Source organism: Falco punctatus (assembly GCF_963210335.1).
Source record: "Falco punctatus genome assembly, chromosome: 7".
Classification (NCBI taxonomy): Eukaryota; Metazoa; Chordata; class Aves; order Falconiformes; family Falconidae; genus Falco; species Falco punctatus.
Window position 1 is genome coordinate 55,705,949 of NC_137587.1, and position 27,251 is coordinate 55,733,199.

Here is a 27,251-nt window from a genome sequence, read left to right on the forward strand (position 1 = left end):
TGTTTGGCACCTGTGAGGCCACACACGGATGAAATATTGCTTCTGCACTTTGAAGGTCCCCAGTAAAACAGACTGACAAACTGGAGAAAGTCAATAGAGAGTTGTCAATTTGGTTAGGAGGCTGGGGCACATAACATATGGAAAAAGGCTAAGGGTCTTGGTTTGCTTACCCTAGAGAAACAAAGACTAAGAGGAGATCAAGCTGCCGTCCTCAACTACCTAAAGAGCATGTGGCAGAGACAATGAGTTCCCAGACAAGCCCCTCTAGTTGAGGATGTCCCTGCTCCTTGCAGGAGGGTTGGACTAGATGACATTTAAAGGTCCCTTCCAATTCAAACTGTTCTATGATTCTATGAAGCCGGACTATTCTCAAACCACACAGTGAAATAAGATGTCACATCTGTAAGCTGAAGCAAGAGATATCACAGCTGGATATAAGGAAAATGGTTTTACAATGTGAGTGGTTAATAACTGAAAAAGCTTTTCCAGTAAGCAGAACAGGTTTCCCAAAGAGAATGTGGATCTCCATCCCTGGAGAGTTTCAGATCCAGTCTGGACAAAGCCCTGAGCAAACTAATCTAACTTTGAAGTTAACCCTGCTTTTAGCAATTGGTTTGAATATACTGTAGAAATCCCTTCTAGCATCACTTCCTGAATTATTTTATGATTCATTTATCAGGTCATAGTTCTGAAGAACTCAAGTGAGTATGATTTTTACTTCTAAAAGAGAAGAAACAAGCCATTCAGCAATACGTGAGTTTTGTATCAACACTAGTAAAGTGATGTTTACCCAGCAGATAGACAGTCTGAAAACATTTACACATTTATAAAGTAACTTGTTAGAATGATGCCATCCATCTAGTCAGGGTATCCTAGCCACTTGTTTCATAAACAACAGAGTATTTTTTTACAGAGTGTCTGTGTTTGATCTTACAGAGGATATATGAAAAATATCTTGTAAAATAAGTTATGAAAATTACCATATGTACAGATGTGAAACACTGGACACCAAGAACTGACTTAAACATATCTTTTATGCAAGTTCCTGTTAAGTAGTGAGAAAAATGCATGTGTTACTTAAGCATACACCACTTATTTAAAAAATATAGCTTTTGTTTCACTCATTTTTAGAAAAACTGACTAGTAAAATCTAAGAATAAGTTCCTAAAGTTAATCTCCTTATCCCACATAACAGGAATAATACAAATCCTGGAGAAAGGGTAAATATTTGATTTACTTTTAATATCAGAAAAGGGCTTATTATTTTTCATTACATTAGAACAAAATTGAGGCTAATTTAGATGTGAAATCTAATCAGTCCTTTAATGTTTCGCATTACTGCCTTTCAATTCTTTGGTCTTTTAGCTTAATCTCTATTTGTCTCTAATCCAATATCACATAGTCAGGTTGACCTCTGTAGTCAGCTGAGCTTTTATTTAGATTTTCTGTGCTGAGGTTTTAATTCAAAAGCTGAAATGTCAGTCAGATGGCCTGGAAATCTTCATGAGCAACCAGGCTAATGCGGTTGTAAGCAATCTTGAGTATGTTCTGGGTGTGCAGGTTTCCCTGGCTCAGCATCACTAAACTGAAAGAATGGATGATGAGTTTTAAACTAATGGGGTCTGGAATTGCAAGCTGCAATGCTCTTAGCATCACAGCCATTGAAAACCCATAAATGCAGTTGTGGACTTTAACTCTTGCAGTTGATGACAAAAAGTTAAGCACTAGCACAGGAGAGACTGGTAAGAGATAGAGGAGACACAAGACGACCATTTACTTACATGGCACATAAAATAATTTTGCCAACAGCTGTAGCTTAAACCTCTTTCAATTAGCATGCTACAAATTCAACTATTTATAGATGCACCAGGTATGCAAATGAGCACACATTTCCAGGTCTAATTATAATAAATCTTATTCCTGAACAAGGGGACTAGGAAAGAAAGAGATCCTAAAGCAAACATTAGAAAATTTACCTGTGATTGTTATTTTTGCTGACCATTTGGATGTTCCATCCAAAACACTTTGTTTTGCTGCTTTTGTATATTGTACAAAATCTTCTTTGGAAATATTAAACATTTCCTGGATCACTTCAAACACCTCTGGTCTATTTTTTTCTCTAATCTTCATTCTTTCCTTCATAGCACTAATAATATTCTGTGTTTTATCTTCTGCACCATGTTTGGAACTTTTCTCAGCAGCTCCTGAAATGAGAGAAAAAGACAATACTTATACTAAAAAGTTGCTATTGTATTTCTTTTTTTCCCCCTAGAGTCTCCAGCCAATTCTTGGTACTGCAGTACTCAAAGAAGATATGTGTTTCATGTGGATAATATCAAGCCTCCTGTATTTACTCCTTGTGATATGTAAAATTATCAATTCATTTAGTTTAACATGACAGGTTGATATACAACTTCAATCAAGTATGTGTTATACCTAGAAATATTTATTGAATCAGTACTATTCAGTACTAATCAGTACTGTGAAAACATCTGAATATTTGAGTAACTTTTTTTACATAATTAGGCATACTGATTCTTCCAGAAAGGTGTGTAGAATTGTGCAATATCTGGGCCTGTCTGCTCTGTCCTTTGCTTCTGTTACTAGAATATGTAATATATATAAAGTACATAATATATATATTACTATATAGAAAATAACAGAATATATATATGTAAGAATATTTCTTTTTTTTTTCCTAAGTCATAATAATATAATGATGTTTTCACTGCTTGCTTTCTCTCCTTTTGGAGTAAGATGGTACAAGAAACCATACCTGGTTCGTTAGGACAACCCACCCCCCCTCCCCCAAATTAGTAGAAACAATATTTAAGCCAGGTGTTTTCACCTCATTTTTCAGAGAATTTTTTGTTTGGCAGTGAGGCATTAATCCAAACTCTTGACATGCTCTCTCACAGTGGAGATTTAGCGAATAGTAGAAAGAAAGATGCATAGCAGCTTCAGACAGTTTCTTAACTGCTTAAAGATATATCTCAATATTTGCTGATGCTGTCTGCACTCATGGAAAGTTTTTCATTCCTTCCTGGAACATTGTTCATTGAAAAAAAATATAATTATCACATAAATCCACTTAATGAAGCATTAAAACATCTACTGAATGTAAACATTCACTGGATTTAAGCATTTAGATTAGTTTAGGACTACCCTAACTGTCAAACAGTCCTGTAACACTGATGACAACCTCACTCTGGATCAGCAGTGCACTCTATCCCTTCTTTAAACATCGTGCATGAACAAAGAAGTGCTTCACAAAGCTCCGTGTTAACAGTGGGATCTTCTGATGGCTATTTAAGGGGCTCTCCTATGCCTAGGCTCCTAAAGAGTAGACACGACGTTATACTCAGGTTTCAGCTGAATAGATTAAAAGGAATGCTTTTCCAAGAATTCTAACACCGGAACCACCCAGGGAATTTCTGCAAGGAATACTGCGTCTAGTAGATGCAAAGAAGGTTCTGGGAAGAGTGAGATGAGGACAGAGAATCTTATGAAATTTAATTTTGCAAATTCATTGTGTTAAGAGTGATGTGAACCTGCATTACGCTGCTCTTAAGAACTGCAGGCCAGGGATAGGTTTATGAAATAGAAAGATGCAGATGTACTAATAGATGTAAATATTGTGGCAGTAGATAATAGAAAACCATCTAACTAAACCGAATGTATTTTCAAGAAAGTAATACATCGCTTTGCTTCAAAGGCTTGTGTCATGCAGCTGGAAACCTAGTGACAGAACACAGGTATTGCAGGGTCAGTTCTGAGATGCAGCAACACTTGCCCTCTTTTGCCAATACACTGGCAATGATTCACAGCTTGCTCCAAGTGTAAAATGGCTGCACGCTTTGTTTTCACATTACTACAAAATACCAGTGTTAAAAAAAAAAAAAAAAAAGAAAGAAAAGAAAAAAGGAATCACTAAATTGTGGTATTACAACTCAATCATTAGACACCACACCTGTGCCGTAGTAGTATTAAATTTTAGGGCCTCTTGAGTGACCACCCAGAAAATAATATATCACAGGTATGGAACAGACAGGTTTCTCTCTCCATTAAAATTGTCATTACTGATAATTTCAGTAAGTAGATAAGGATGGTAGAAGAATTCAAAAGATATTATCTATGTGAGAATAACTTCTAGACTGTAATAACCTGAGGCGGTATGTCAAGTCTACCCTTATTTTATAATGTCTAGAAAACAAAGAAAATACTCAGGTGATTTGCTGATTTTACTGTTTTAAAAAAAAAGATTATAGGGAGACCATGCTGTCACAGGTTTTATTCATGGTTCTTCCAGGAGAGCTCTGAAGAGATTTCTCTCCCTAAAAAATCATACCTGGTCTCAGAAGCCCTTGAAAAGCCGACATGAAGTTCTTATAAAATGTCCTTTGTCTGTCAGAGGAAAGCGTTTCTGATCAATGTCTCTACAATACATGTTGTATTGGAATAACCTAAGTGTACTCTTGAAAAAAACCAACAAATGTCCATCTTGGAGCTGAGTAGCAGAAGAGAAACACTTGTCTAGTCAGAACAGTATTAAAATGCTGAAAGCAAAAATTTAAAATCCTGCAGTGCTCAACAGGCCATTTTATCTTTCAATAAGACTGATATATAAAGCAAGATGGAAGAACACTACACATTTTATAATCAATGACACATTAACTCTTGCTATAGGTATTGCTAAATTTTAGCTCATGTTGTTAAATACTACTTGAGTGTTCAAGGAACAGAGTGTGACCATCGTCATCATCGTTATCACTAGCAGCAGTAAGTACTTTACCCTTCCAAAAGGTTGTGAAAACCTCATCCAACTAGCCATCCTCAGCTCCTGGGAGGATCAAAGTATTATTGTTCCCTTTAAATGGACAGTAAAATTAAGTTTAGAATTATGCTGAACAATTTGCTAAACCATTAGAATTCAGATATCTCAATATCGAAGAGGAACATAGTTCCTTCTTTACAATGGCATCAAACACCACTGTGTTCTTTTGATGGCATTTTTTTGCTAAGGCACTCTCAGCTTGCAATGACTAAAGAAGAAACTATTAACACATCTGTAGAGCTGGAAAGGGTTATCTTTCAGCTTAAGATCTCAGTGAAGTCTTACAGAACAAATATTTTATGCTCTGGTTTCTTAACTCTTTTTTATTATCTGAAGGTTTCTTAACGAGGACGAAAAAGAGGGAGAAATAAGGCATAATGTTGTAGTATTGGAAAAGCATGAGGTGAGATACCAGATACCAATGATTCCAGATTGTCAAAAGGCTGAATTACATGGTTTCTTCAAGTTCCATGGCTACTAAATCTTGAGAAATCCTGATAACCTCAGCCCAAGTATCTCATTTTTTGAATACAGAAGAACAAAGTTCTAGGGATTAAGGCTTTTCCATGCTGAAAAATTACAAATTAGTAGAAAAAGAATTAAATGCTACCATGAAACCAAATACCAGTTAAAGAATTCTCTGGTGATTTTATCACAAAAGAGATGAATGCTGACCTGCCCGGAAAGCATGACAGGTGGCTCCTGCAAGATGTAGAAGAGCAACATCTTTAATTTTCTATTTTCTGCCCTTCCTTAGCAGATACAAAATCATAACAAAGTGATAAACTAGGGACACAATCTGAATAGCAATAATGTATTCCTGTTGAAAAACTTGCTGATTTTTGAGAGTACAGATAAAATTGGAATATTTGTTCAAACACAGCTTCCTTTAGGTTTTACTGAAAACTCAGCACAGCCTTCTATTTACCCTAAATTATTTATTGCAGCCATTTTTACATACTCTATTGCTGACAGTCTACCAACAGCTCTTTTCATGCAGCATTAAGACTAATTAAGACAATATTGTTACTTATATTGCATAGGAAGTTAATAAACCCCTTTTACCCTTGGGACAGATACAAACAGATACAAACTCAACATGATTGGAATCAATTCTGATTTAAGATTGCACCTACTACGAGGAAAGTGATATCTTGTTGAAGATGAGAGGTCCAATGAAAGTACTACTGATTTTGTTTAAACCTAATTTAGAGCAAGTTTAGGTATTGACTTTAAAGAGCTTAAGATGTTGATTTTCTGCAGCCTACATTAGCAATCATTACATATATAAAAAATAAAATCACAGATGCTTGGAGACCTAGTGATTATGAGATAGCCAAAAGGATGACTGTGATAAATATAACCACAGTGAACCACACACATTTCACTTTATGATACTGTAGGCATCAGCTTTCTTCAAAATAGATTTATCTCTTAGATATTTCTTAGAAAGAGATTTAACCAACTGCACCGGTCAATTATTTTTTTCAATGGAATGTTGAACAGTTTTAACATAAATGAAACAAAGCACATGAACCTCATTTTCAAAGTAGTATAACATTCCAACTCACAGAACAATTAATCAGTTGCAAAACATATGACAGGATGCTCCAAAAGATTTGCATACCCTTTGCTGGGTAAAATGTTGGCTGAACAGCCAAGCCCAAAGAGTGGTAGTGAATGGAGTTACATCCAGCTGGCCACAAGTGGTGCTCCCCAGGGCTCAGTCCTGTTTAATATCTTTATCGGCAATCTGGATGAGGGGATTGAGTGCACCCTCATTGAGTTTGCAGAGGACACCAAGTTAGGGGCCAGTGTTGATCTGCTGGAGGGCAGGAGGCTCTGCAGAGGGATCTGGGCAGGCTGCATCGATGGGCTGAGGCCAATTGTGTGAGGTTGAACCAGGCTCCGTGCCGGGCCCTGCCCGTGGGTCACACCAGCCCCACACAGCGCTGCAGGCTTGGGGAAGAGCGGCTGGGCCCTGCCCAGCGGGAATGGGCCTGGGGGGCTGCCTGGGCCGGCTGGGCATGAGACCCCCGGGGGCCCGGGTGGCCGAGGAGGCCAGCAGCGCCCGGCTTGTGTCAGACACAGCGTGGCCATGGGGGCCGGGGCAGTGACCGTCCCCCTGCACTGGGCACCGGTGCGGCCGCCCCTCGAATCCTGGGGTCAGCGCTGGGCCCCTCACTCCAGGGGGGACATTGAGGGGCTGCAGCGTGTCCAGAGCCGGGCAGGGGCTGGGGCACGAGTCCCGTGGGGAGTGGCTGGGGGGGCTGTGGGGGTTCAGCCTGGAGAGGAGGGGGCTCAGGGGGGACCTCATCGCTCCCTACAGCTGCTGCAAGGGGGTTGTAGGCAGGTCTCTTCTCCCAGATAACAAGCACTAGGACAAGAGGAAAAGGTCTCAAGTTCAGATGGAGGTTTAGATTGGATACTAGGAAAAATTTCTTTACTGAAAGGGTGGTCAAGCATTGCAACAAGCTGCCCAGGGAGATGGTAGAATCGTGTGGATGCAGCACAGCTATATGGTTTAGTGACGGACTTGGCAGTCATGTTAATGGTTGGACTTGATATCAAAGGTCTTTTCCAGCCTTAATGATTCTATGATTCAATTTCTAGAGCATTGACCATTATGTATGTAATTACACAATTACACATAATACTGTATAAAACACTTGATAGTTATCTCTTTGCCACAGAATAGGTCAGCATTTTCAGGGAGCAGCAAATGAGAGTCCTAGCAAAGAAGCTCAAAATCCAGCAATAGCCCAATTCCTTGAAGAATGTGCAGACAATTAGCTTCAACTAGATTCATTGTGATCCATAAAGATTTGCTTCAAGACCCTCCTACAAGATGAATTTCATCTTTGAGAATATCAGAATCAATTCAGTGCCCCTTCTCCATGTTTTCTTCCTCCTGTACATAAACAGTGCTAAACAAGATGTGCATAAGGGGACAGATTAATTTAGGAAAGCTATTTCTACTTCCTCCATCAACTTAATGAGCAGTTAGTTGGCAAGTCTCTTGCACGTATCCTGTTGCCAGCAGAAGTACAAGCTCATCATTTTAACTCATTTTCATGTCTCTAAGTCCAGGTAATTCCTGGTGATTCCCAGAAGAACTACGGTGTCAAAAGCCTACCTAAACTGGAGAGATCAATGGGCTGATGTACAATTTATTCTTTTTAGCTAGTGTTAAAATAGACATAGAACAAAATGGGACAATTATTCAATAAGAGTGAAAAGGAACTGAAATGATGAAAGCATACCTTCTTTTGTTACAGTCCAGTTAAAAGTTATTTGCACTTATTAAAGAAGCTACAAGTATATTCTTTATAACTTCTGAAAACTCACCACCAGAAATCATATTAACGCTGCACAATATACATTCTTTTCTCACTTGTGAAACTGTCAAAAGCTTAGCTGTCAAACACTGCCCGGTTTCAACCGTAGTGTTGAATCACAATTAAACACAGTTAAGCAGTTTGATTTAGACATTTGTCATTGATTTATGCTCCACGGGGTCAGCTGCTCTGGGAAATTGTGATTAGTCCCTGAACAAAAGGAAGAAAGAAGATTTGACTGGAATATCTGTGTACTTTTTCTACATGTAGAAGCTAGGTAAACTCTCAAGACATTAACAGTGAACAATGTGGAAGAACTCCGGAGTTGTAAAAGCCCCTTCCATTCCAAAATCAAAATATCAGAAAGTTTATAGGTCTAATTTTTTTGTTGTTTCAAGTCTCGTGTAGTATTTATATTGCAACCTCAAATATTTTTGGAGGGGAATGCATGGTGGCTGGGATCAATTTGGCCAATGAAAAAGCAAAGACAAAGGACTTCCTAACTAATTTTTTTTTCCCCTTAAACATACATGATTTGGTATTTCGAAGGGACAAGATCCTATTTAATCTTTCATATTTTTTTCTATTCTGTAGCACATTAATATGACTATAATAAGTATTAGGAACTTCTTTTTCATCTTTGTTTTGACATTTCTTTTGTTACGAGTTAAACAAAACAAAGAGGGTTTACATCATGTAACAAATTACTCTAGATGTTGCCATAGGCAGTGGAAAGTAAATAATGCACTCATGCTACCAAGCATTATTTCGTAACTCACCAGCAACGTTTGGCAAGTTCCAAGGACAAAAGCAGAATTAACAGAAGGTATTTAATGAACTTTCTGGCTAGCTCCTCAGCCAATGAGTATCAACATGCCTTCACTGATGATCTGGCCTTTCATTTCAGGAAATGCCTGAGTGTGTGCACAAAATCAAAAGGTGTGAAGTATTGCAAAGCTTTAGCTGTCAGGAAATACTCACTCTGCAAACAGTCTGCGTTTAGGAGATCTTGGCACTTCTCATGACATTTTACACCACATTCGGTGCACCTCATGCCTTGTCTAGCTATGCCCCAAAGTAGACCTTCACATTCATAACAGTATGTGGGAGTTGTAGCTGTCCAAACTTCAAAGTTATGAGGTGTAGTTGATGATATTGGATAGATCAAAGCCTGCAGCGTCTTCTTGAAGACATGTATTTTCTGTTGGGTAAGAAAAAAAATAATCAAGACTTTGGCTGAAGTATTGCTTAATACAAGTGAACTGGAGGCTAAAGTATACGTCATTACACTTACAATGTTGCAAAATACCAGAGTATGCATTGAAGTATGAACTAATTTGCAAAATACTGATTTATTCATTTTGCCTTGCACTTTGAAGACAAAATAACTGGATGTACGTTTTCACTGATTACAGACACAGGAGAATTAAGTTGGAATCAAGTCAGTCAGTTAACAGAGTCCTATGTGTTTTTCCTATTTTGAGGCAGAAATTTAAAAAATCATAAGTGTTGCACTCACAGATGCATTTTAAGTAGCTACCTAACACATTACTTTTGAATATTTAAATACTTCCTACAGGAACTCAGACACACTGCACAAAATGTACCTCAGTTATACACAGTACTATTCTTTAATATTTTGTGTGTATATAATCTCATCAAATAAATGCAGGCTAATTCTGTGTTTCCATTTTGTCTGTATCCCTATAATAACATTCTCACAACTTCCTTTTTAAGCACCAGGATGCTTTTTAGCTATAAACAATAATGATCCATATTCTTAAAGTTCCACGCCCATTTCTTGGACCGTTTAGCTTACGACACATAACTAGTTCTAGCAGAACAATTATTGGCTATTTACTAATTAGTACTGCAAACAACCTGACTCTTAGCTCCTTAGTGCTTAATAAGGTGAAACCAAAGCAGTCCCTGAAGTTTTGTGTATAAAGCATAGGCTTAGATGGCCACAATGGTCTGGTTTGTTTATTCAAGCTTTGTTTTTAGGCATTCAGATATAAGTCCTATTGATTTATTTGGAACAAGAAACACTCAGCAGCCTGTAGGCCGTACTCAGCACCACACAATAATACAACCTTGGCAGTGTTTTTTTGTTTGTTTGGGGTTTTTTTTTCCCCAGTAACTGCACACATGCCTGCCATAAACGTATTAGAAGTTCTAGATCCATTCCCTTATAAATGAATACATTATTTTTTCACAAAGAAACCATATTTAAAAAGGTAGCACAGTAGGAAATGGGTTATTTCTTAAAGTCTGTCCGTCCTACCACCTCTTCAAACTAGGGGACAACATTCTGGAATTTGTGTGGTTTGTCCATATCAGCTTTAGCATCACCGCCACAGTTATAGATAGCATAGAAAGCAAGGCTAACTTATTCCATTGAGTATTTGTTAACACTACTGTAATTTTAATATTCAATTGTGGTAAGTATATGCCATATGCAAGATATTAGCCTAAAAACATGCTGACATGCTCTTGGTTTTATCTATCTGCATCTCCGCTCAAACATATGAAATATTCTTCTAATAATAAATTGTCTGATAGAATATTTTTGTGTGCATATCTGCATAATGTTGCACAGAGTCATCAATTAAGGGAATTTTGCTACCCCAGAAAACTATTACCATGTAGCCACAAATCTACTGATTCATAGGTTCAGGCACTACAAATAGAAACAAATGTTAACTACTCCCACCGCTCTTACTGAAGTTCATAGTTACATGCTAAAACCAACATCCATCCTGTGAAGCCTGGCCAAATAAATGTGGTCAGACACTTCATGGACGTTTGATCCTAGCACCTCTGAGAACACTGTAGAACTAAACTAAGAAAAGAAGCTGATATAGCAGGACAGACTAATACAAATATTGAATTGCTCTCCAGGGTGCTTTCTTAGCCTTTCCTCCACAATTAGCCACTTAGTAACTCCCCTGAAAGCGAGCAAACATCTGCACTGGTTTGATTTTGCAGACCTTAAAAGGGACTGTGCTCGTCATGGACACCTAACTTGGCAAATGTCATCCTAACGTGTTTCTCACACCCTTGCCTCCCATGTCACAACTTACCAGCTACAGGGATCAGAAAGAAAATGTCAAAAGCAACCTAAAGTGAATTTATGCAGCTTGTTGAGGAATCATTTTTCTCAAAAACCACCAGGTCTTTGAAGATTCCTTTGCAGACTACAGTCTCGCACTCCTGAACTCTAGTAGTATCTGTACAAATCTTACCCTTTCATACTGTTCAGCTTTGATGTTTTTTCACCGTATAAATAATTTTAGAATTTTACCAGTAACTTTTGTCTGTTTCTGAAATGGCAGCAAGTACTGAAATGGCACAGCTCAACAGGCCTTGAAAAAAACATCTGAGGGTAAATGAAGTTTTCAGCTGAAAGACATAATTTGTAGATCAGTTTTGCTGCTGAACATGATCTTTCCCCTGTTGTTAATAAAGAAAACTACAATTGTAAAGAAGAAATTTATCTTACTGTCTAGAGGCTTTCATTACTAATACTCTTCTCTCTTTGAATGTATCTATTATATGCATTTACTGAGCTCTGGGCATAACATTTAGCACTGTTAATATATAGGTTTATTTAGTTATCTGCTTATCCTCCAAAGTGAAGTTTATTCCTGTCACATATACTTCTTCAGTATCTTTGATGTATTTTCTTCACAAACTTGCATCTCTTTGTTCAGCAAAGCAATTAAATGAATGCTGAATTGAAAGCATACGTTTAAGCATCACTGAAGTTAATAATTTGACACTGCTTAAAATGTCTTTGGATCAGTGCCTGAGAACATAAAAACTTTTTGTGTCATGAATGTGTTATACCAGAAGGATAACAATGTCAAGTGGCAAAGCTCAAATCATTTAACTCCAGGTTTTAATTGTTTGAGTAAGTGGCATTTAATTTTTTAATATGAGGCATTAGTTCAAAGAATTTCAGTACTGATTCTAACCTGCTTCCATCAGAGCCACTAATATTCCCTCCAGAAAAAGCTGAGGGAGAGTAAAAACCAGAAAAGCCTTAATCGGAGGAATAACTTGCCCAAAGGGGATTTTCTTCCTTAACTCTCGCCAGTGTCTGCACTTCGTCTGGTTTTGTGGAGAGTATCCGGAGAGTTCTTTTATGCCTGAAAATGTCTGTTCTTTTTGTTTTCAAATGTTGCTCTACCCAGTTTTAATGGTGCCTTAGGGCATTAAGTTCTGCTGGCTACTTACAGACCAAGTAGAAAAGTATTACTTTTTACTTGTTTTAAATATCTTGCAAGTGGTTTTACTGGCTGTACCATTACATTTATTTTCAAAAGAGTATCCGCTTCTTTTTAGTATGTTTAATAAGGGCTGGCATACAACAGGCTTCTCTGAATTCGCTTTTTTCATTTTCTAATCAAATAAGCTTTTATGTATCTAAATTTTATTTGTTGTCTGCCTTCAGACTTTTGTCTTTATTTAAGAATTTATTAAGAAATACCTATTTCTAGTACACAATTTTTCATATGTCCTCGTTCAAACTGAGGCCAAAAAGCATAATGGCATAAAAATACATCCAACTTATTTTTCCCTTTCCTCCTGAATCAGAGTTCAATAGTCTCTCCTGATTGACAGCAAGCATTGAGAAATGATTGCACTAAGCTCTCCATTGGGATCTGCTGTCTTCTTTTTTCCTCCTGAACAGTATCACTTAAGTCAGAATCTATAAATGTAGTCCTAATTATTCTTTCTTGTACTGAATTAGTTGGCAACTAATATTATCTCCAAAACTTGCACCTTTAGCCTTCCAAAGTCAGTCTGGTAGATTTTTGCATGAGGGGAGGCATGTAACTGTATTTGTTGTCATAAAAGGTGGTAATACTTGTAAGTGGTTTTCCTAGTGTCACAAGAACAGTTTGGGTTGGAAGGGACCTTAAATATTGCCTAGTTCCAACTCCCCTGCCATGAGCAGGGACACCTTCCACCAGACCAGGTTGCTCAAAGACCTGTTCAACCTGGCCTTGAACACTTCCAGGGATGGGGCATCCACAGCATCTCTGGGCAACCTGGTCCTATGCCTCACCACCCTCACAGTGAAGAATTTCTTCCTAATGTCTAATCTAAATGTACCCTCTTTCAGCTTAAAGCCATTACCCCTTGTCTGATTACTACGTGCCGTTGTAAAAAGTCCCTCTCCAGCTTTCCTATAGGCCCCCTTTACTGGCAGGTGCTATAAGGTGCCCTGACGCCTTGTCTTCTCCAGGCTGAACAACCTCAACTCTCTCAGCCCGTCTTCACAGGGGAGGTGCTCCAGCCCTCTGATTTTCTTCGTGGCTTCCTCTGGACTTGTTCCAACAGGTTCATGTCCTCCTGAAGTTGGGGGCCCAGGGCTGGATGCAGCGCTGCAGGTGGGGTCTCACGAGAGCGGAGTGGCAGGGCAGAATCCCCCCCCCCCCCTTGACTTGCTGGTCACGCTTCTTGTGATGCAGCCCGGGATAGGGCTGGCTTTCTGGGCTGTGAGCGCACATTGCTGGGCCATGTTGAGCTTCACATCTACCAGCAACCCCAAGTCCTCCTCCTCAGGGCCGCTCTCAATTCATTCTCTGCCTGTATTTGTGCTTGGGACTCCCCTGACCCACATGCAGGACCTCGCACTTGGTCTTGTTGAACTTCACGAGGTTTGCACGGGCCCACCTCTCAAGCCTGTCAAGGTCCCACTGGATGGCATCCCTGCCCTCCAGCATGTCAACCACATCACACAGCTTAGTGTTGGCAAACTTACTGAAGGTGCACCCAATCCCACTGTCTGTGTCATTGACAAAGATTGCTGGTTTTTGGTGGTTTTTTTGTCTTTTTGACAAAGGTTCTCATTGACAAACGGCACTGGTCCCAGTACTGACCCCTGAGGAATGTCAGTCATCACTGGATTTGTTTAGAAGACATCTTTTAATAAAGCATATGGAGTATCTTAGGGTCTTTTACTGAACTAAGATATTTTTGTAGCAGCTGTAACATTGATGGAAAAAGTCTTTATTTTGTATCACTTGCATGGCATAATTTCGTTCTCAATAATTTTCCCCCAGCTTTTAACTTCTTTTTAAGATTCCATAGTTCTTCTCTACTTTATCAACCTTTGTTGCTATTTTGAGATAGCAGAACTAAATACCTACTGCTCCTACTGAAAGATCATTTCAAACACCAGCTGTTTCCTACTCATCAATTCACCTCTGAGCACTACCTAACTACTCCTTTATGATCACCATATAAACACAGAAAGTTCACAATAAATCAGAGAACAGTAATGGACATGTGTATACTTGTGCTATGGGTTTCAGTTTCCAGAATATCTGTCAATATATTCTGCTCTTCCAGTTCTTAGCAACAGTGTAAGAAAAATTCAACACTTCATTTCTTTCAATTTAGGATATATTCTAGAAGGCTATGTTTCACTAGCAATTTAAGGAACATGAAAGAGGCCTTTATTCCTTCAAATTTGTGCTTTTGCTTAGTTCAGCCATGTAAATCTGCTTGCATCACACTAAGTATCCCTGAAGAAAATGGCACCTGTTGTGTTTTTGTTTAAAATTAATGTCTTTTGCAATAATTAAAAAATAATTAAAAAAAGTTAAGTCAATAAGGGAAAACCACAACACAGAGGTTTTACTAGCTGTAAGAATACATATTTTTTTCAAAAGGTTCTTCTGGGCACTTCTTGTATGAATTAAATATTTCCTTATCTAGAATCACATTGTTATTTAGCAGCAGTTACATTTACAAAATCAAATAATGCCTGACCACCTATAAGAACTGGGGAAAAAAATAATAATCACACAGAAATCTTATTGCAGAGTCCTGTCATTCTAATGGTATTCACGATGTGAAGAGAAACTTCAGGATGTCGAAAGACTGCAGGTAAAGCATGGTGCAGCTGGACTATTTAAAACAAAACATTTCCCCAAGCAACTACTTTGTAAAACAGAAATTTCTTGCTTAGTCTCTTCTGACCGTCATTGATATGAGTCAGCAGAAGCAAACCTGGTCTTGTCACTGTGAATCATGCAGCAAATTTTGCTCAAGATCCCTGAAAGTGGCTACACAATAAATGGAATGCTTGTACACTCAGTTTTATCTAGTTTGGAGTGTCGAAGGCTGAAATAATTTCTGAAGAGTTTTGAACAAAAATTTCTACATTATTTAAATGACTTAAACCTGCCATTGAAAACACTCACCATTTCATCATTGTTTATGGAGGTCCGGATGAGCATGGCCATGGAAATACCAGATTTTCGGGCTGCAAGTGTCTGTTTAAAGCAAATGCGAAACTGTTAAAAATTATACTGGTAACTCCAGTTGTTTAATTTAATGGAAGGCAAGAAGTACTTGACTACGCTATTGAATTTAAGCAAAACTGTAAGACTTACAAAAACTTTTAGTTAATGTTTGCAGCACACAACTTTTAAGGTTTCAGTACATAACGCAAGCATGATTTCTATCATCATTACTGTTTATTTCAGCAGTGCCCAGCTGAACTGCCATTTCTAATATAAAACCTGTTATTCAGAGGTTTATGACTCATTTTTTTTAAATCACAGGCTGTCACTGTTTTTCCGCTTTGCCAACAAAATTAATGTGGTACAAGGATAGGCATCCTGCCCTAATTTGGGAGCTGTCTGTGCCTACAGCAACATGGGAGATCATTTTGCAATAGTCTTATGGTTCAAGTTGTCAGTCCAGATAATTTTTTGTAAATCACTAAGCACTTTTAAACTGTATGTATGTAGATAAAATGCTACTTGTCTTAAATAAAAAGTCTTTGGGAAACCTAAAAGTATTTTTTTCCACAAATACAATATTTATTCAATACTACGAATAGCTATATGGAGAAATAAAAAAAAAAAATGGTTCTTGGAAGGAGGAAACCAGGATGGAATTCTGCCTCAGTCTGTCCATTTTTGCCCACATGATGTTATGGGTATAGGAACATCTCCCAGTTTCGAAGACTACGCCCCATTTGCTCTAGTATAGTACATCAAAGGCGCACAAAATAAAACATTTTTAATATAAAGAAATTTTATCTTCCTTACTGCAATATCCCTGTAATTTAAATGGGTCCTTAAGAATGAATTAGAGAGTATAGTGATCAGAAGGAAAGAGACCCCAAGGAAACAAGTTCTGTGTGTTTTCCAAATAGTATTTCAACTCTGAATAGCACCTCTGCTATCAGTAGTCCTTTTCGCCTGACAGAAACAGGTAAGATTTATTCCACTGTACAAAATATTAACCATACACTGCTATACTACTGTATTTTACCAGCAAAATTGGGCCTATGCATCCCTCCCCCTAGTCTAAATCATCCCAAGTGTGCCTGTATACTTGTGCTTTATCTCTGTTCTTCTGTAATCCAGCGTCTGCTTTGTCATGCATTGCTGCTCTCAGTCTAGCAGTGGGAGGATGATCAATTACACCACCCACTAACCAGTAGTCTGTTGCCTTTGTTGCGAGGATACAGACTTTCACCTTACTGTGAACTGGGTCTCTGTAGTCCACCATTATAGTTTCAAAGATATTTTGCATATGACATTCTTATTTTTGTGAAATATATATTGGGTCAGAAGCATTTTAGGCTTATACCAGCAGAGGAATTGCATCATTAATCTTTGGATGGTGAGACAATTCTGGTTCCTTCCCATTTTATACTTTTAAATACTGACATAATTTAAATTGATTTTTTTTATTTAGAGATATTAAGACTGTTAATTTTAATTTTAAATGTTCACTTCCCCCTGAGAATGTACCCATTCGATTTTCAATACATTTCCCTTGATGATAATTAAACTTGCAGACAGACACAAAATTATTAATCTTGTGAAACCAATTATGGGGTAAGAAGTCATCCCCGGCACAGAAATATTTGATTTGATTCATCACTGTCCTGCCACAGTTACCATGGCATGCAAAGACACCCCCGCCCCTTCATTTTTCTTTGAGCAGTTTACCAAGTCTATGCCATTAATTTGCTATCAGTTTTGCCACTTTTTTGTTAATAAATAAATAATCGTTTGCTTCTCTGTGACCACCTTTCCCTTCTATTTCCGTAAATATGAGAAATTAATTAGCGCGCACCAGTAAGATTGACAAAGTGACAGGAAAGATGAAACAGCGTCCAGGCTTTGCTTTTTCAAACTTTTTGTGACAATACCTAATGCTACAGGACCTATGCATCAAAGTGAGAAGTGACAAGCAAAAATGTGTTGGGAACATTAAGAAGAAAAGAAACAATTTTCATAATCGGTAGAGTGTTATGTTTAAAAAGATTAATTTTAAAAGCACTCATCTTTTGGTCCCTCTTGAAGCATATTTCTTCCCAAAGTCCTGGAAAGTAGTCATTTACATTTACTTGCCTGCAGTATATTAGTTGTATAGTTTTGACCTCTAGTCTTCATGTCACTTATACTTAGAGAAAGTGATTTGATCCTTTTAGGTCTAAAATACACAATCCTAGCTATTTCAGACTATAGAGCAATATGGACTACTTGTCAGGGCAGGAATACAAAGGGCAATAATAACATTAACCTCATATATAAGGCAGTGAATCCTACTGTGTTCTGTCCTCCAGCAACATATCCAAGTACACGAGGCAGCAGGAGAACTGCAATTTCATGCTATCAATGTAAGTCAATAAACAGATAAGTATTTCCTGAGAGAAAAAGGAAATTTAGGGAAGAAATTCTGACCCTGCCACGTGTTCTTGAGGCCCAATTCTCCCAAGGACTACTCCCAGAATCACGTAGCTTAACCTTTTTGCTCCTTAATCAGAAGTGTGTCTAAAATCATAGTACAGTGACCTATATAAAATAACAAAGTCTAATAGGAAACAGATAATTAGGCTGTTCTTAATAAAGTGTTTGTCATGCTGAAAGGATAATAAGAGAAAGTGATACCTAGAGGGATTTGTGATAAACCAGTAAAGTTAGCAGTCATTAGGGATTAAATTTACAGGGGTTTTAGTGAAAGAACTCACAAGAATTACTTCCATTTATGTTTCACTGTCAGAATAAACGGTATCTTCAAGAGAAAGCCCATAAATAAAATGTTTCTGAAATACTGTAGTTGGTGATAATTCAAGAGCTTGAAGCACTGAACACACAGATAATAGTGTCTGTTCTTAAGAATGGAAAGAAGCAAGGAGGAATGAGTATTTTGGAAAAAGAAAGGGAAAAGTGCTGCCAGACTCATTTATGGGAAATAAGGTGACAGGTTATGAATGTAGCAAGACAATTTTTCCCCCTCCTTCCCTTCTGTTTTTAAATAGTAGCAGGGAAGAAAGGTAAGTGCAGGTCATCATCTGGAGCCTCCATGAAGAAAGTTCAAATTGCCAGAACATCAAAAGAACATAGTGAGCAACAGAAACCTGAAGCCTTTCCGTACTGTCTTTTAACAGGACACAAGACTTGTTCAGCAGTTTACACTTGCTCCCTCTCAAAGCGAAGTTCAAACACTACCTCATGTCTTTCCTTACATGGGAATTTGACCTACAGAGGCTAAAGATCTCCATGCAGGTACTATTGTGTCATAAACATATGGAGAAATTTATACAAAATAACCCAACAAAACCAATAAGAGAAGATGATAAAGCACAGCATTGTCTATTTAATTTTTAGATGTTTTAACAAATTCCTGATACATGATGTAAAATAACTTGGCCTCCTTGGTGCTCAAGTCCTTTTAGAGCCCCTAATAACTTGTGTCTACACTGTCTTATGCATCACCTTCAATTTTGCCTTAGCAGCTTAAATAAATAAATTAATATAACTGGAAGTCATTCTAGCAAAAAAAGTGGTAACCATAAGAGAATTGGACTCAAGCTACAATTAAACATTAAATGGAAAATTATGTGGGTGAAGAAAGAGCTGCCTGCCACAATGCAATAAAAGAAAGCTGTGTTTTGAGCAGCTGAAGTAGCGGGGAGGAAGGAGCTGTCAAGCTAACGTTTTGCAACTGTTCATGAGTGCTGGCTGTGCCATGCAATACTCATTCCTCGTTTTTTACAGAGGGTTTCTGTTTTCCTGATCTTTTTTTCTTTCACAGTTTTTTTCTTTACAAGAATCTATAGACTGCTATCACCAGGAAAAAAAAAAAAAAAAAAAGTTGAAGGCAAAATATTTGTTACCACTTTCCCGATCCTGTTATATTTTTAATGCACTGTAAAAGCTACCCACTAGAGGTGAATCTGACAAAAAAAATACCGGTTTGAGCATTTAGAAGTTGTGCGACTTCAGAACTGTTTATTTTTGAGCAACTACAGGTAATTTATCACTCTGGGGATCTTAACATTATTATTTTGAAAGGCAGACTTACACTCTGTTTTGGGAGGGGGGTGGGGCAGAGGGGAAGGAAGAAGAACTCCCTCAAAAGGAAACAAGCTACTGTCCAAAATTACTTACCCACCTTCCATAATTTTTCTATTAAAATTTTGATGTCTGATCCTGAAATGTTCAACAGAACTGCAGTATTAAGGCCAGAAAACAGATTTAGAAAGGCAACGGCAATTCAGCTGAACGACATGATCATTACTGGCCACCACTGTAATACCATTGTACTTTTCCTTCATATTTGTTTTCATAGAAGAGACTAGAGCATGCCCCATCCAGCCTTTAAGTTTACCTTGAATATTAAGGTTAGTCAGAAATAGCATGGAAAACAACAAAAAAACCCCCGAATCCATCAATAATTTCATAATCTCTCCAAAACTAGTTCTTAATTCTTGGAACACACTGGTGTAAAATAGAGGAATATAATCATATTATTATGTTTTCCTTTTAGTTGAATTAAAAACCCCCACAAATATACAAATACTGTTTGAATATTTTTATGGTTTATCTATTTAATGTATGAACATTAAAATATTTAAGCCAATTTCTCTATTAATGATTAAAGAAGTTAAGAAAATGGAGTGCAAATAGGTTTAATGTAAAATAGTCCAGATTTTTGGCTTTTATCTAATGATTACTCTGATGATGTACAAAACCTAAGAATATGGCAACTACAATTTATATGGATGTCTTCAATCTTAAAAGAGTCCAAACTACCATAATCGAGCTCTAGCCTCTATAAAGGCTTTTGTTGAGGAGACATTTACATAAAAAGAAGTATCAGTGCATTACTGTTTTAGATGAAATGGGCAGTTTTCTCATATGGTGTGTCCACTTCAACAGTATGAAGCAAGCAGACTGCTTCACAACTGCAGCAAAGATTCACAAATTATTCCTGTGTTCTTATATCAAATGACAAAGCTATGTATACATTCTTGAATGATCAAAAGAAGCAATTTGCCTGATTACAGTGATTGTAAAATATAAAGTCACCTTTAAATCAAATGAAACCAGGAATTTTCAAGAGTTTCCGTAACATTTGAAATGATGACTTGCATTAACAGAAGCAAAGACTAAAGCATAACGAGAGGAAAAAACAGAGCTAAATACCTTTGTCTATGACTGGGCAGATCACCACACCTACTTGGCCATCGGGAGTTAAGCACTTCTAATGTCCACTGTAATTATTGTTATCCCTCTCCCTGCCTGCAGTTCCACCCCAAATTAAAGCTCTAACTGATATAAAAGAGAGAACATGTTTGTTTAAAAGTAGAAGTTACAGCGACTCGACTCCGTTCTGGCTCCACATTAAAGAAGTCTGTTCAAGCTCCCTGTACTGTTATTCTAACAGCTCTCTGTATTGTTCCTGCACTTGAAGGATCATTTCTCCTTCTGTTATTTTTCCCTCCTATAGCAGATATATTCTACTAGAACTCTAATAATGACCCATACTGAAATTCATCACTGCAGCAAAGGAGAACTGTTCCTGGAAATGGATTTTGACTGCCTTATCCTCGCTAATGACTCCAACCAAAACAAGCAGGAAAAGCTGTCTCAACCCATTAGTGGAAAAACTTACAGATTTAGGAGGAAAAAAAACCTAGTAAGGTTTCTGTTGAAAACTGGATTTTTCAAAATGTAAATTTATGGAAACAAATGTGAATCAAAGATATCAATTTAAGATTATGTATATCATTTTGATAAACGTTACATTGAGGTACCATGCTGAAAGCATGAAAACTAATGCAGAGAAACCGGGAGTTCAGAGGGACTACAAAAATAAGAAGGGACCTTTACAAGTGCCAGAGTTAGTGGAAAAAGAAAAATATTTCCATGAGTCATTAATCTACTTATCAGAAAGTACACTATCATACCTGAGATTTGGTTTTTTGCTTTGGGAAATTCACCTTTTACAAAAGAGATCAAAACTTTTGTTGATTGATACAAGAAGATTTAAAAGCAGGGAGCACTTTCAACTCTTTATCTAGGTATCTAAGGCTGTTCCACAGGGGAAGCACTGCAACTGGGTGCTAAACAATCTGCTCGTATCATTAGAAAGGATTTTGGAATACACAGATAAATTTCTAACATAAACTTCTCCTAACATTTCTGCTATAAATGATGCAGAGAATAAGCCGTTCACATAAGACACAACTTCACTTAGGATAAAATTCTTCGTGATAAAATAGTTTTTCTATTTTTCAAATAAAAGGTCATCATAAATTATGACATTCACAAATGCCCTAAGAGTTATTATGACAATTTTAGAACATTTATCAGTATAAAAGCACTTACCATAGCCTGAAAAATCCAGCCAAGACAGGAAAGAAATTATAAAGAATATTAATAATTTGTCAGATTTGTTGCAACAAAAAAGAGATATAAAATTATATTTATTTCAGTCAGTGTCAGAAAAAGTCTAGCAGTCAATTACAGCAATATTATTTCTATTTTTCTGAAACAGCCATATAAGTAAACATATAAAAAGATAATTTATTATGTATTAGATCTTACAAGGACTTGAGAATTAAGTTACTGATTTAAATGAGATGGTTTGGAGTCGATCTATTATAAGTTCAGAGCTCACAGGTGACTGCTTGAAATGCACATACCTTCAAACACAAATAATGTCTCATAGAAGATGACCTACACTAAGTCTGAAATAAGTTCCTCTTAAATTAAAAAAAAAATTACCAGCTGAAGACCTACAACTGCAGAACTGAATTGTTATATAATTTACTATTTTAAAGAACATTTAGTTAAGTGCTATACTGTAAGTCCATAATGATTAAATTCCAGAATAAATTTCAGTTTTAAAACTCTGCAACTTAAACTTCTAAAGGTAGAATTCATTCAGGAAAAGTTATCCTTCAACAACTGGACATTAAAGTAGTAATCATAACATGGTAATCATAAACATATTAGAATAATAAAATAAAAGTTTTATTCCACCATTCAAAATGTGATTATTTTTTATTTTATAAATATTATGTTTTTCAAAGTTAATAGTTAATATTTACATTTTGATGTCTTAACTTGTTCAGAGCTATGCCTATCTGTAAACAGTTCCAACAGTTATGAATAAAACAAAGCACTATTTACTATGCATGAAAGCATCATAAGGCAGCTGTCAATTGTACTCATGTATAATACAACTTAAAGTGAAATGTCTACTATAAAAAGATGGTTTCAGTGAATACAGGCTCTACTATGTCATGAATTGCAATTTTTCATTAATTTCAGAACAAATTCTATTCTAAAATGGTTGCTGTGCTTTCTGTTTGTGACCCTTCAGATAGTATGGTATATCGCTGTAAAGGAACTGAACAGAGTACCTAAGAATATGTTGAGCAATAATTTCACAAAGATTGATCTTTTAAAGATATCTACAGTAATAATTTACTTTGGCTGACTCCTTATAAATTTCCTTACAATGAGAAACTGGTTTGTAGGCTCACCACCACCCAGAGACCAAGTATGTATTTTATCAAATTATGAATTCTGTGTGTCAGTAAAAGAAAAACAGAAATGTGAATGGCCCTTGAAATTCTTCAGAGCAGAGAGATTCTACTTAATCTTGTTTAGACTAGAAGTCAGAATAAATCTCAAAGGAACTGCAATTCTGTTCATCTTTCTGAAATTTATTTGCCTAGATTATTATTATCTACAATAACTGTTAAAATAACATACCTCATCTTGCATCAAAAGTATGCATAAATCTTTAAAACATTCATACTGAAACAGAGTTGCTTTTTAAAAGGAACTTTCTTCCTCTCACAGTATTGTAATAAATCAAGTCAATCAGTATCCCAAGCACTCAATAACAGCTGTCTTCATAAACTAATTCAACATGAAAATGAGTAGTTTATTGTACAAAACGCACATTACTTGATTAACAAGTAATATCTAAATATTTGATGAGATGCCCAGACTTATCTAGTGCATTGTAACAACTGCATCATTGACTTTTACTGGCCTCAACCCATTGTCTCAAGATACCTTTTTTCCATGAAACAATTGTTGACAAACTATCACTCACATGCACAATAGTAATTACAGGAAAGTCCTAGACAACTGACAAATGAATCAACGGTTTGATAGCGTCAGAAGTTACTTACCACATCTCGAACAATGGGAAAAGATTTCTTTCTACGCAGGTCTGGCATACTATCAATTCCATACAGCCCACGGCCAGCACTGTAGATGAAAAATCAAAGAACAAAATAAAAACCTGGAGCTTACAAGTTTGCATCCTTAAGAATGCATTATAATTTTATATATATATATATATATATATATGAAAATAAAATACTTAAAATATCTATATTTATAATTAAAATAAAAATTAGCAGTTATCAGCTAAAGTAGTTAAGTGTTCTAATTTTTAGGAAAAAATAATGAGTGTTCTAGGTGTGGCTGTTTTTTTCTCCTAACATTCACCCAAAGCAAAGAGCAGCTGAAAGACCGTTTAATACCTCCTAAAGTTGTTTATCATGGATTTAGACGTTTTAACAGCAGCTTTCCATCAAAAGGACTCGTATATCTGAGATGGAGCTCAACATTGTACAGGATATCATTGTTGTCATAAACTTGGAGCCACTTCAAAGAATGAAAAGCTGACACACCAACAGGATTTAAAAGAATACACACTGATCCAGGAACAACCTGCTTTATCGTCCCTGACTCTTCAGAAAAGGTAACAAAGGTATTATGCTCCTGAACTTTTTCCACAGTAGATGTTGGAAGATTGCTATATACCTTGCCAAATCTAATTCAGAGATACTCTGAGATTCTCAGAGAAGCTAGGATACCGTATTTTTCCAGACCCAACATTTTCCCCTCCATGCTCCGTGTTCAGCACTTCTCTGAAATACCCTTTTTAGTTGTTCTATTTCTATCTCTGTGTATAAAAGTACATGTCACAGCAAAGAGTTTATCATCTGAAAGCCCTGGCTTTCTTTATATGCATCACAATTATTGGGTGAAAAGTGATTCAACTGAAATTAGCAACAGAATTTTCACTTGCTTTGAAGGGTCCATACTGTTCCAAATACTCCTTTGCTGACTTGCGAATTATAACCCCCCACCAATAGTAGAGTTGACAAATTCTATATTTATTTAAGCCAAGACTCTGGTTGATGATTCCTGTTGGATATAGATGTTACAGAGTTCCATAGTTGCAGCTAGATCCAAAAGGCATTATAAATCATAGACCTCAGCTGTTACAATTTGCAGCCTAGCATATTGATATAAACTGAAATCAGTGCTGGGCTATGCTAATATACCAGACTGTAGGCAGTTTGGGGACAGACTCTGTATCTCCAGTGCCAATATCTGCAAGATGAATCAACACAAGCCAACAGAACCCATCAATCAGAACTATAAATAAAGAGAGGTGAAATACATTAATAGAATCATTAAGGTTGGAAAAGACCTTTTAGATCATCAAGTCCAACTGTATACCCTTCAGAATCATCTACACATTCTTTTAATCTTGTAATACAACATACCTGCAAAGACCTTGATAAAGATCTTCCAGTGTGTACACTGATATACACAAGATTCAATGCCCAAAACAGATGGGTTTAACAAAGTCAAGAATCTTTCTCCACAACTTTAAATCGAATTGAGATTAAATTCTAAAAGCCCCATGCCCAACTCTCCCAACACCAACAACCATTTAGACTTCAAAGATCCTTCCTGTCTTAATAACTCAATATTCTTTTTCATGTGATGCTAAATTTAGATGATGAAAATGCTATTTTTTCCCTAATGAATTATAACTATTAAAGTTTTTTCCAGAAATAGTATAATTTTCCCCATTTGTTAAAAAAAATAAAATAAATCACATTTCATTAACATTTTGCAAAGCAAAAATTAGTTTCACATAGCCAGAAGGAGTAAAGCTGGTAGGAAAGCAAATTTTATTTCCTAGTAGGAGAACTTCTGAGCTTCTCAAGCACTGATGTTCTTCAGGGAAACCCTGTTCAACAACAAATTTTCACCCTTTCCCTTGCAAAGAAAATAATAGATATATTTTAACTCATGACATGTCTCAGAAATGAAGCAATACTTTCATCCTTAAGTTGTATATTGTTATTTAAAAAAAACCCAGACATTTAATGTTAGATTAAATTGCTTGATTCTGAGAGATGACAAACCTCCTCAAACCCTTCACAATGGGACTCAGTCTTTTGGCACTGTGCAGGACCGAGTCACAGATCACACTCAGAATGAAGTGAAGAATAAGGGTATAAATTGATTCAAAATACTGCTTTCTTACGATACTACAGCAAAGAAAATGCAGGATCTTTAGAAGCTGACTAAGGTGAAAATGCTTTTGGGTGCTCTTTCTCTGTGATGTTTTCAAGTTTTGAGGTGCTTTATTGTTAACAGATAAGGTCTTGCAGAAAGTTTCTTAAGTTTATGTCATTAATTGGCATCACACTTATGGGGTGTATTGTGGGCAATATAATAATAAAATATCTGGAATACAGATAATTTCCTATTATAGGGGCTTAATTAAAGTTTTTTTTAAGGGGTGTGAGTTGCTATTAAGCTACTAGTTCCCAAAGCAGAAACTTGAAATAAACATGAGCTTTATAAACTCCCCAGAATGTTATATAACATTTAGCTACAAGACAAGGCCCAAGTTCTTCTTTATTGTATTAGCACCTATTAGTTCAGAGACAATTTTGTATTCTGCAAAAATTGAAAGTAATTTTTGAGCTTTAGGAAAAGTTTGCAGTTTCATTTAGATCCATGTTGACCAAATCTAATTAAAGATATAAAAACAGTATCTGGGAAGAATTCATTCCTTGTTCTAGGCTCTGAAACCCCCCTGATGTACAAAAGGAATTATTTCCAAGACTTTGAAAAATGAAAGCTTAACCTGAAGTCTCTAAAAGAGATAGATCGGTAAATTTCTCAATACTAACAAATATGTACAGTACATAATACAACAGTATGAGGTATTCTTCTTGTTGAAAATCCTTTAACCAGAAAAGAATTCAGTATGTTCTTTCATAATAGCCCTATTCTAAATGGTTGATATTACTGCTAATACTTCTGTACAAGTACTTAAGTTTTGACATGAATGTAGTCATAGTCATTAAAAAAAAAAATAAAGTAGTCAACAAAGGAGCTAAGTTTGAAATTACTGTTTAAAATCTTTCGGTTGATAGAAGGTCATTTGTTTACCAGTGCAGTAAGGAATGGAGAACTACAAGCTGACTTCATATCAATGGCCTTAAGGTGGATCAATAAATTCTGAGCTATTCACAGCACTGGATAAAAGATACATTAACAGCTGTGACTGACTCAGTAAAAAAATCCTGTACAGAATACAGGCCAGTTGGTCTAAAGGAAATTTGTAGGCAAAAGGACAAAATAATGTATAAAAGACATAAACTTGTCACATGAGAATCACTAATTATTCTTCTTATTGCAAAGAATTTGAAAGGAATGGTACAAATATTCCTACACTTACTGGAACTTTCCAGGTTTGGTGAACTGGCGTTTCTTATCTTTTGCCCATTAGGACATTTTTCTCTATACTCAAATGAGAACTTAGTGCATGTATCATACACTGTGCCTGAAACTGATAACTGCCCGTATCATGAACAAGCTGCCTAAGGCAGCAGCAAGAAGTTTTTTGCCTAAAACTGATCTATTCTGCTTCACAGTCTTGAGCAGAGCTTGAGTGGACCCATTTTC

At 36.6% G+C, this 27,251-nt stretch overlaps 1 protein-coding gene across 7 annotated transcripts in view; it reads right to left on the bottom strand.

Annotated features, from left to right (window-relative positions):
• Positions 1-27,251, bottom strand: part of UNC13C (unc-13 homolog C) — a 257,718-nt gene that overhangs the window by 126,228 nt on the left and 104,239 nt on the right. For all 7 annotated transcript variants that reach the window (XM_080396569.1, XM_080396568.1, XM_080396566.1 and 4 more), the window contains 4 exons: positions 23,654-23,732; positions 15,393-15,464; positions 9,154-9,373; positions 1,977-2,204 (listed from right to left, as the gene is read on the bottom strand). In XM_080396569.1, coding sequence (XP_080252695.1) covers positions 1,977-2,204; positions 9,154-9,373; positions 15,393-15,464; positions 23,654-23,732 — 599 coding nt within the window. The remainder of the gene's footprint in view (positions 1-1,976; positions 2,205-9,153; positions 9,374-15,392; positions 15,465-23,653; positions 23,733-27,251) is intronic.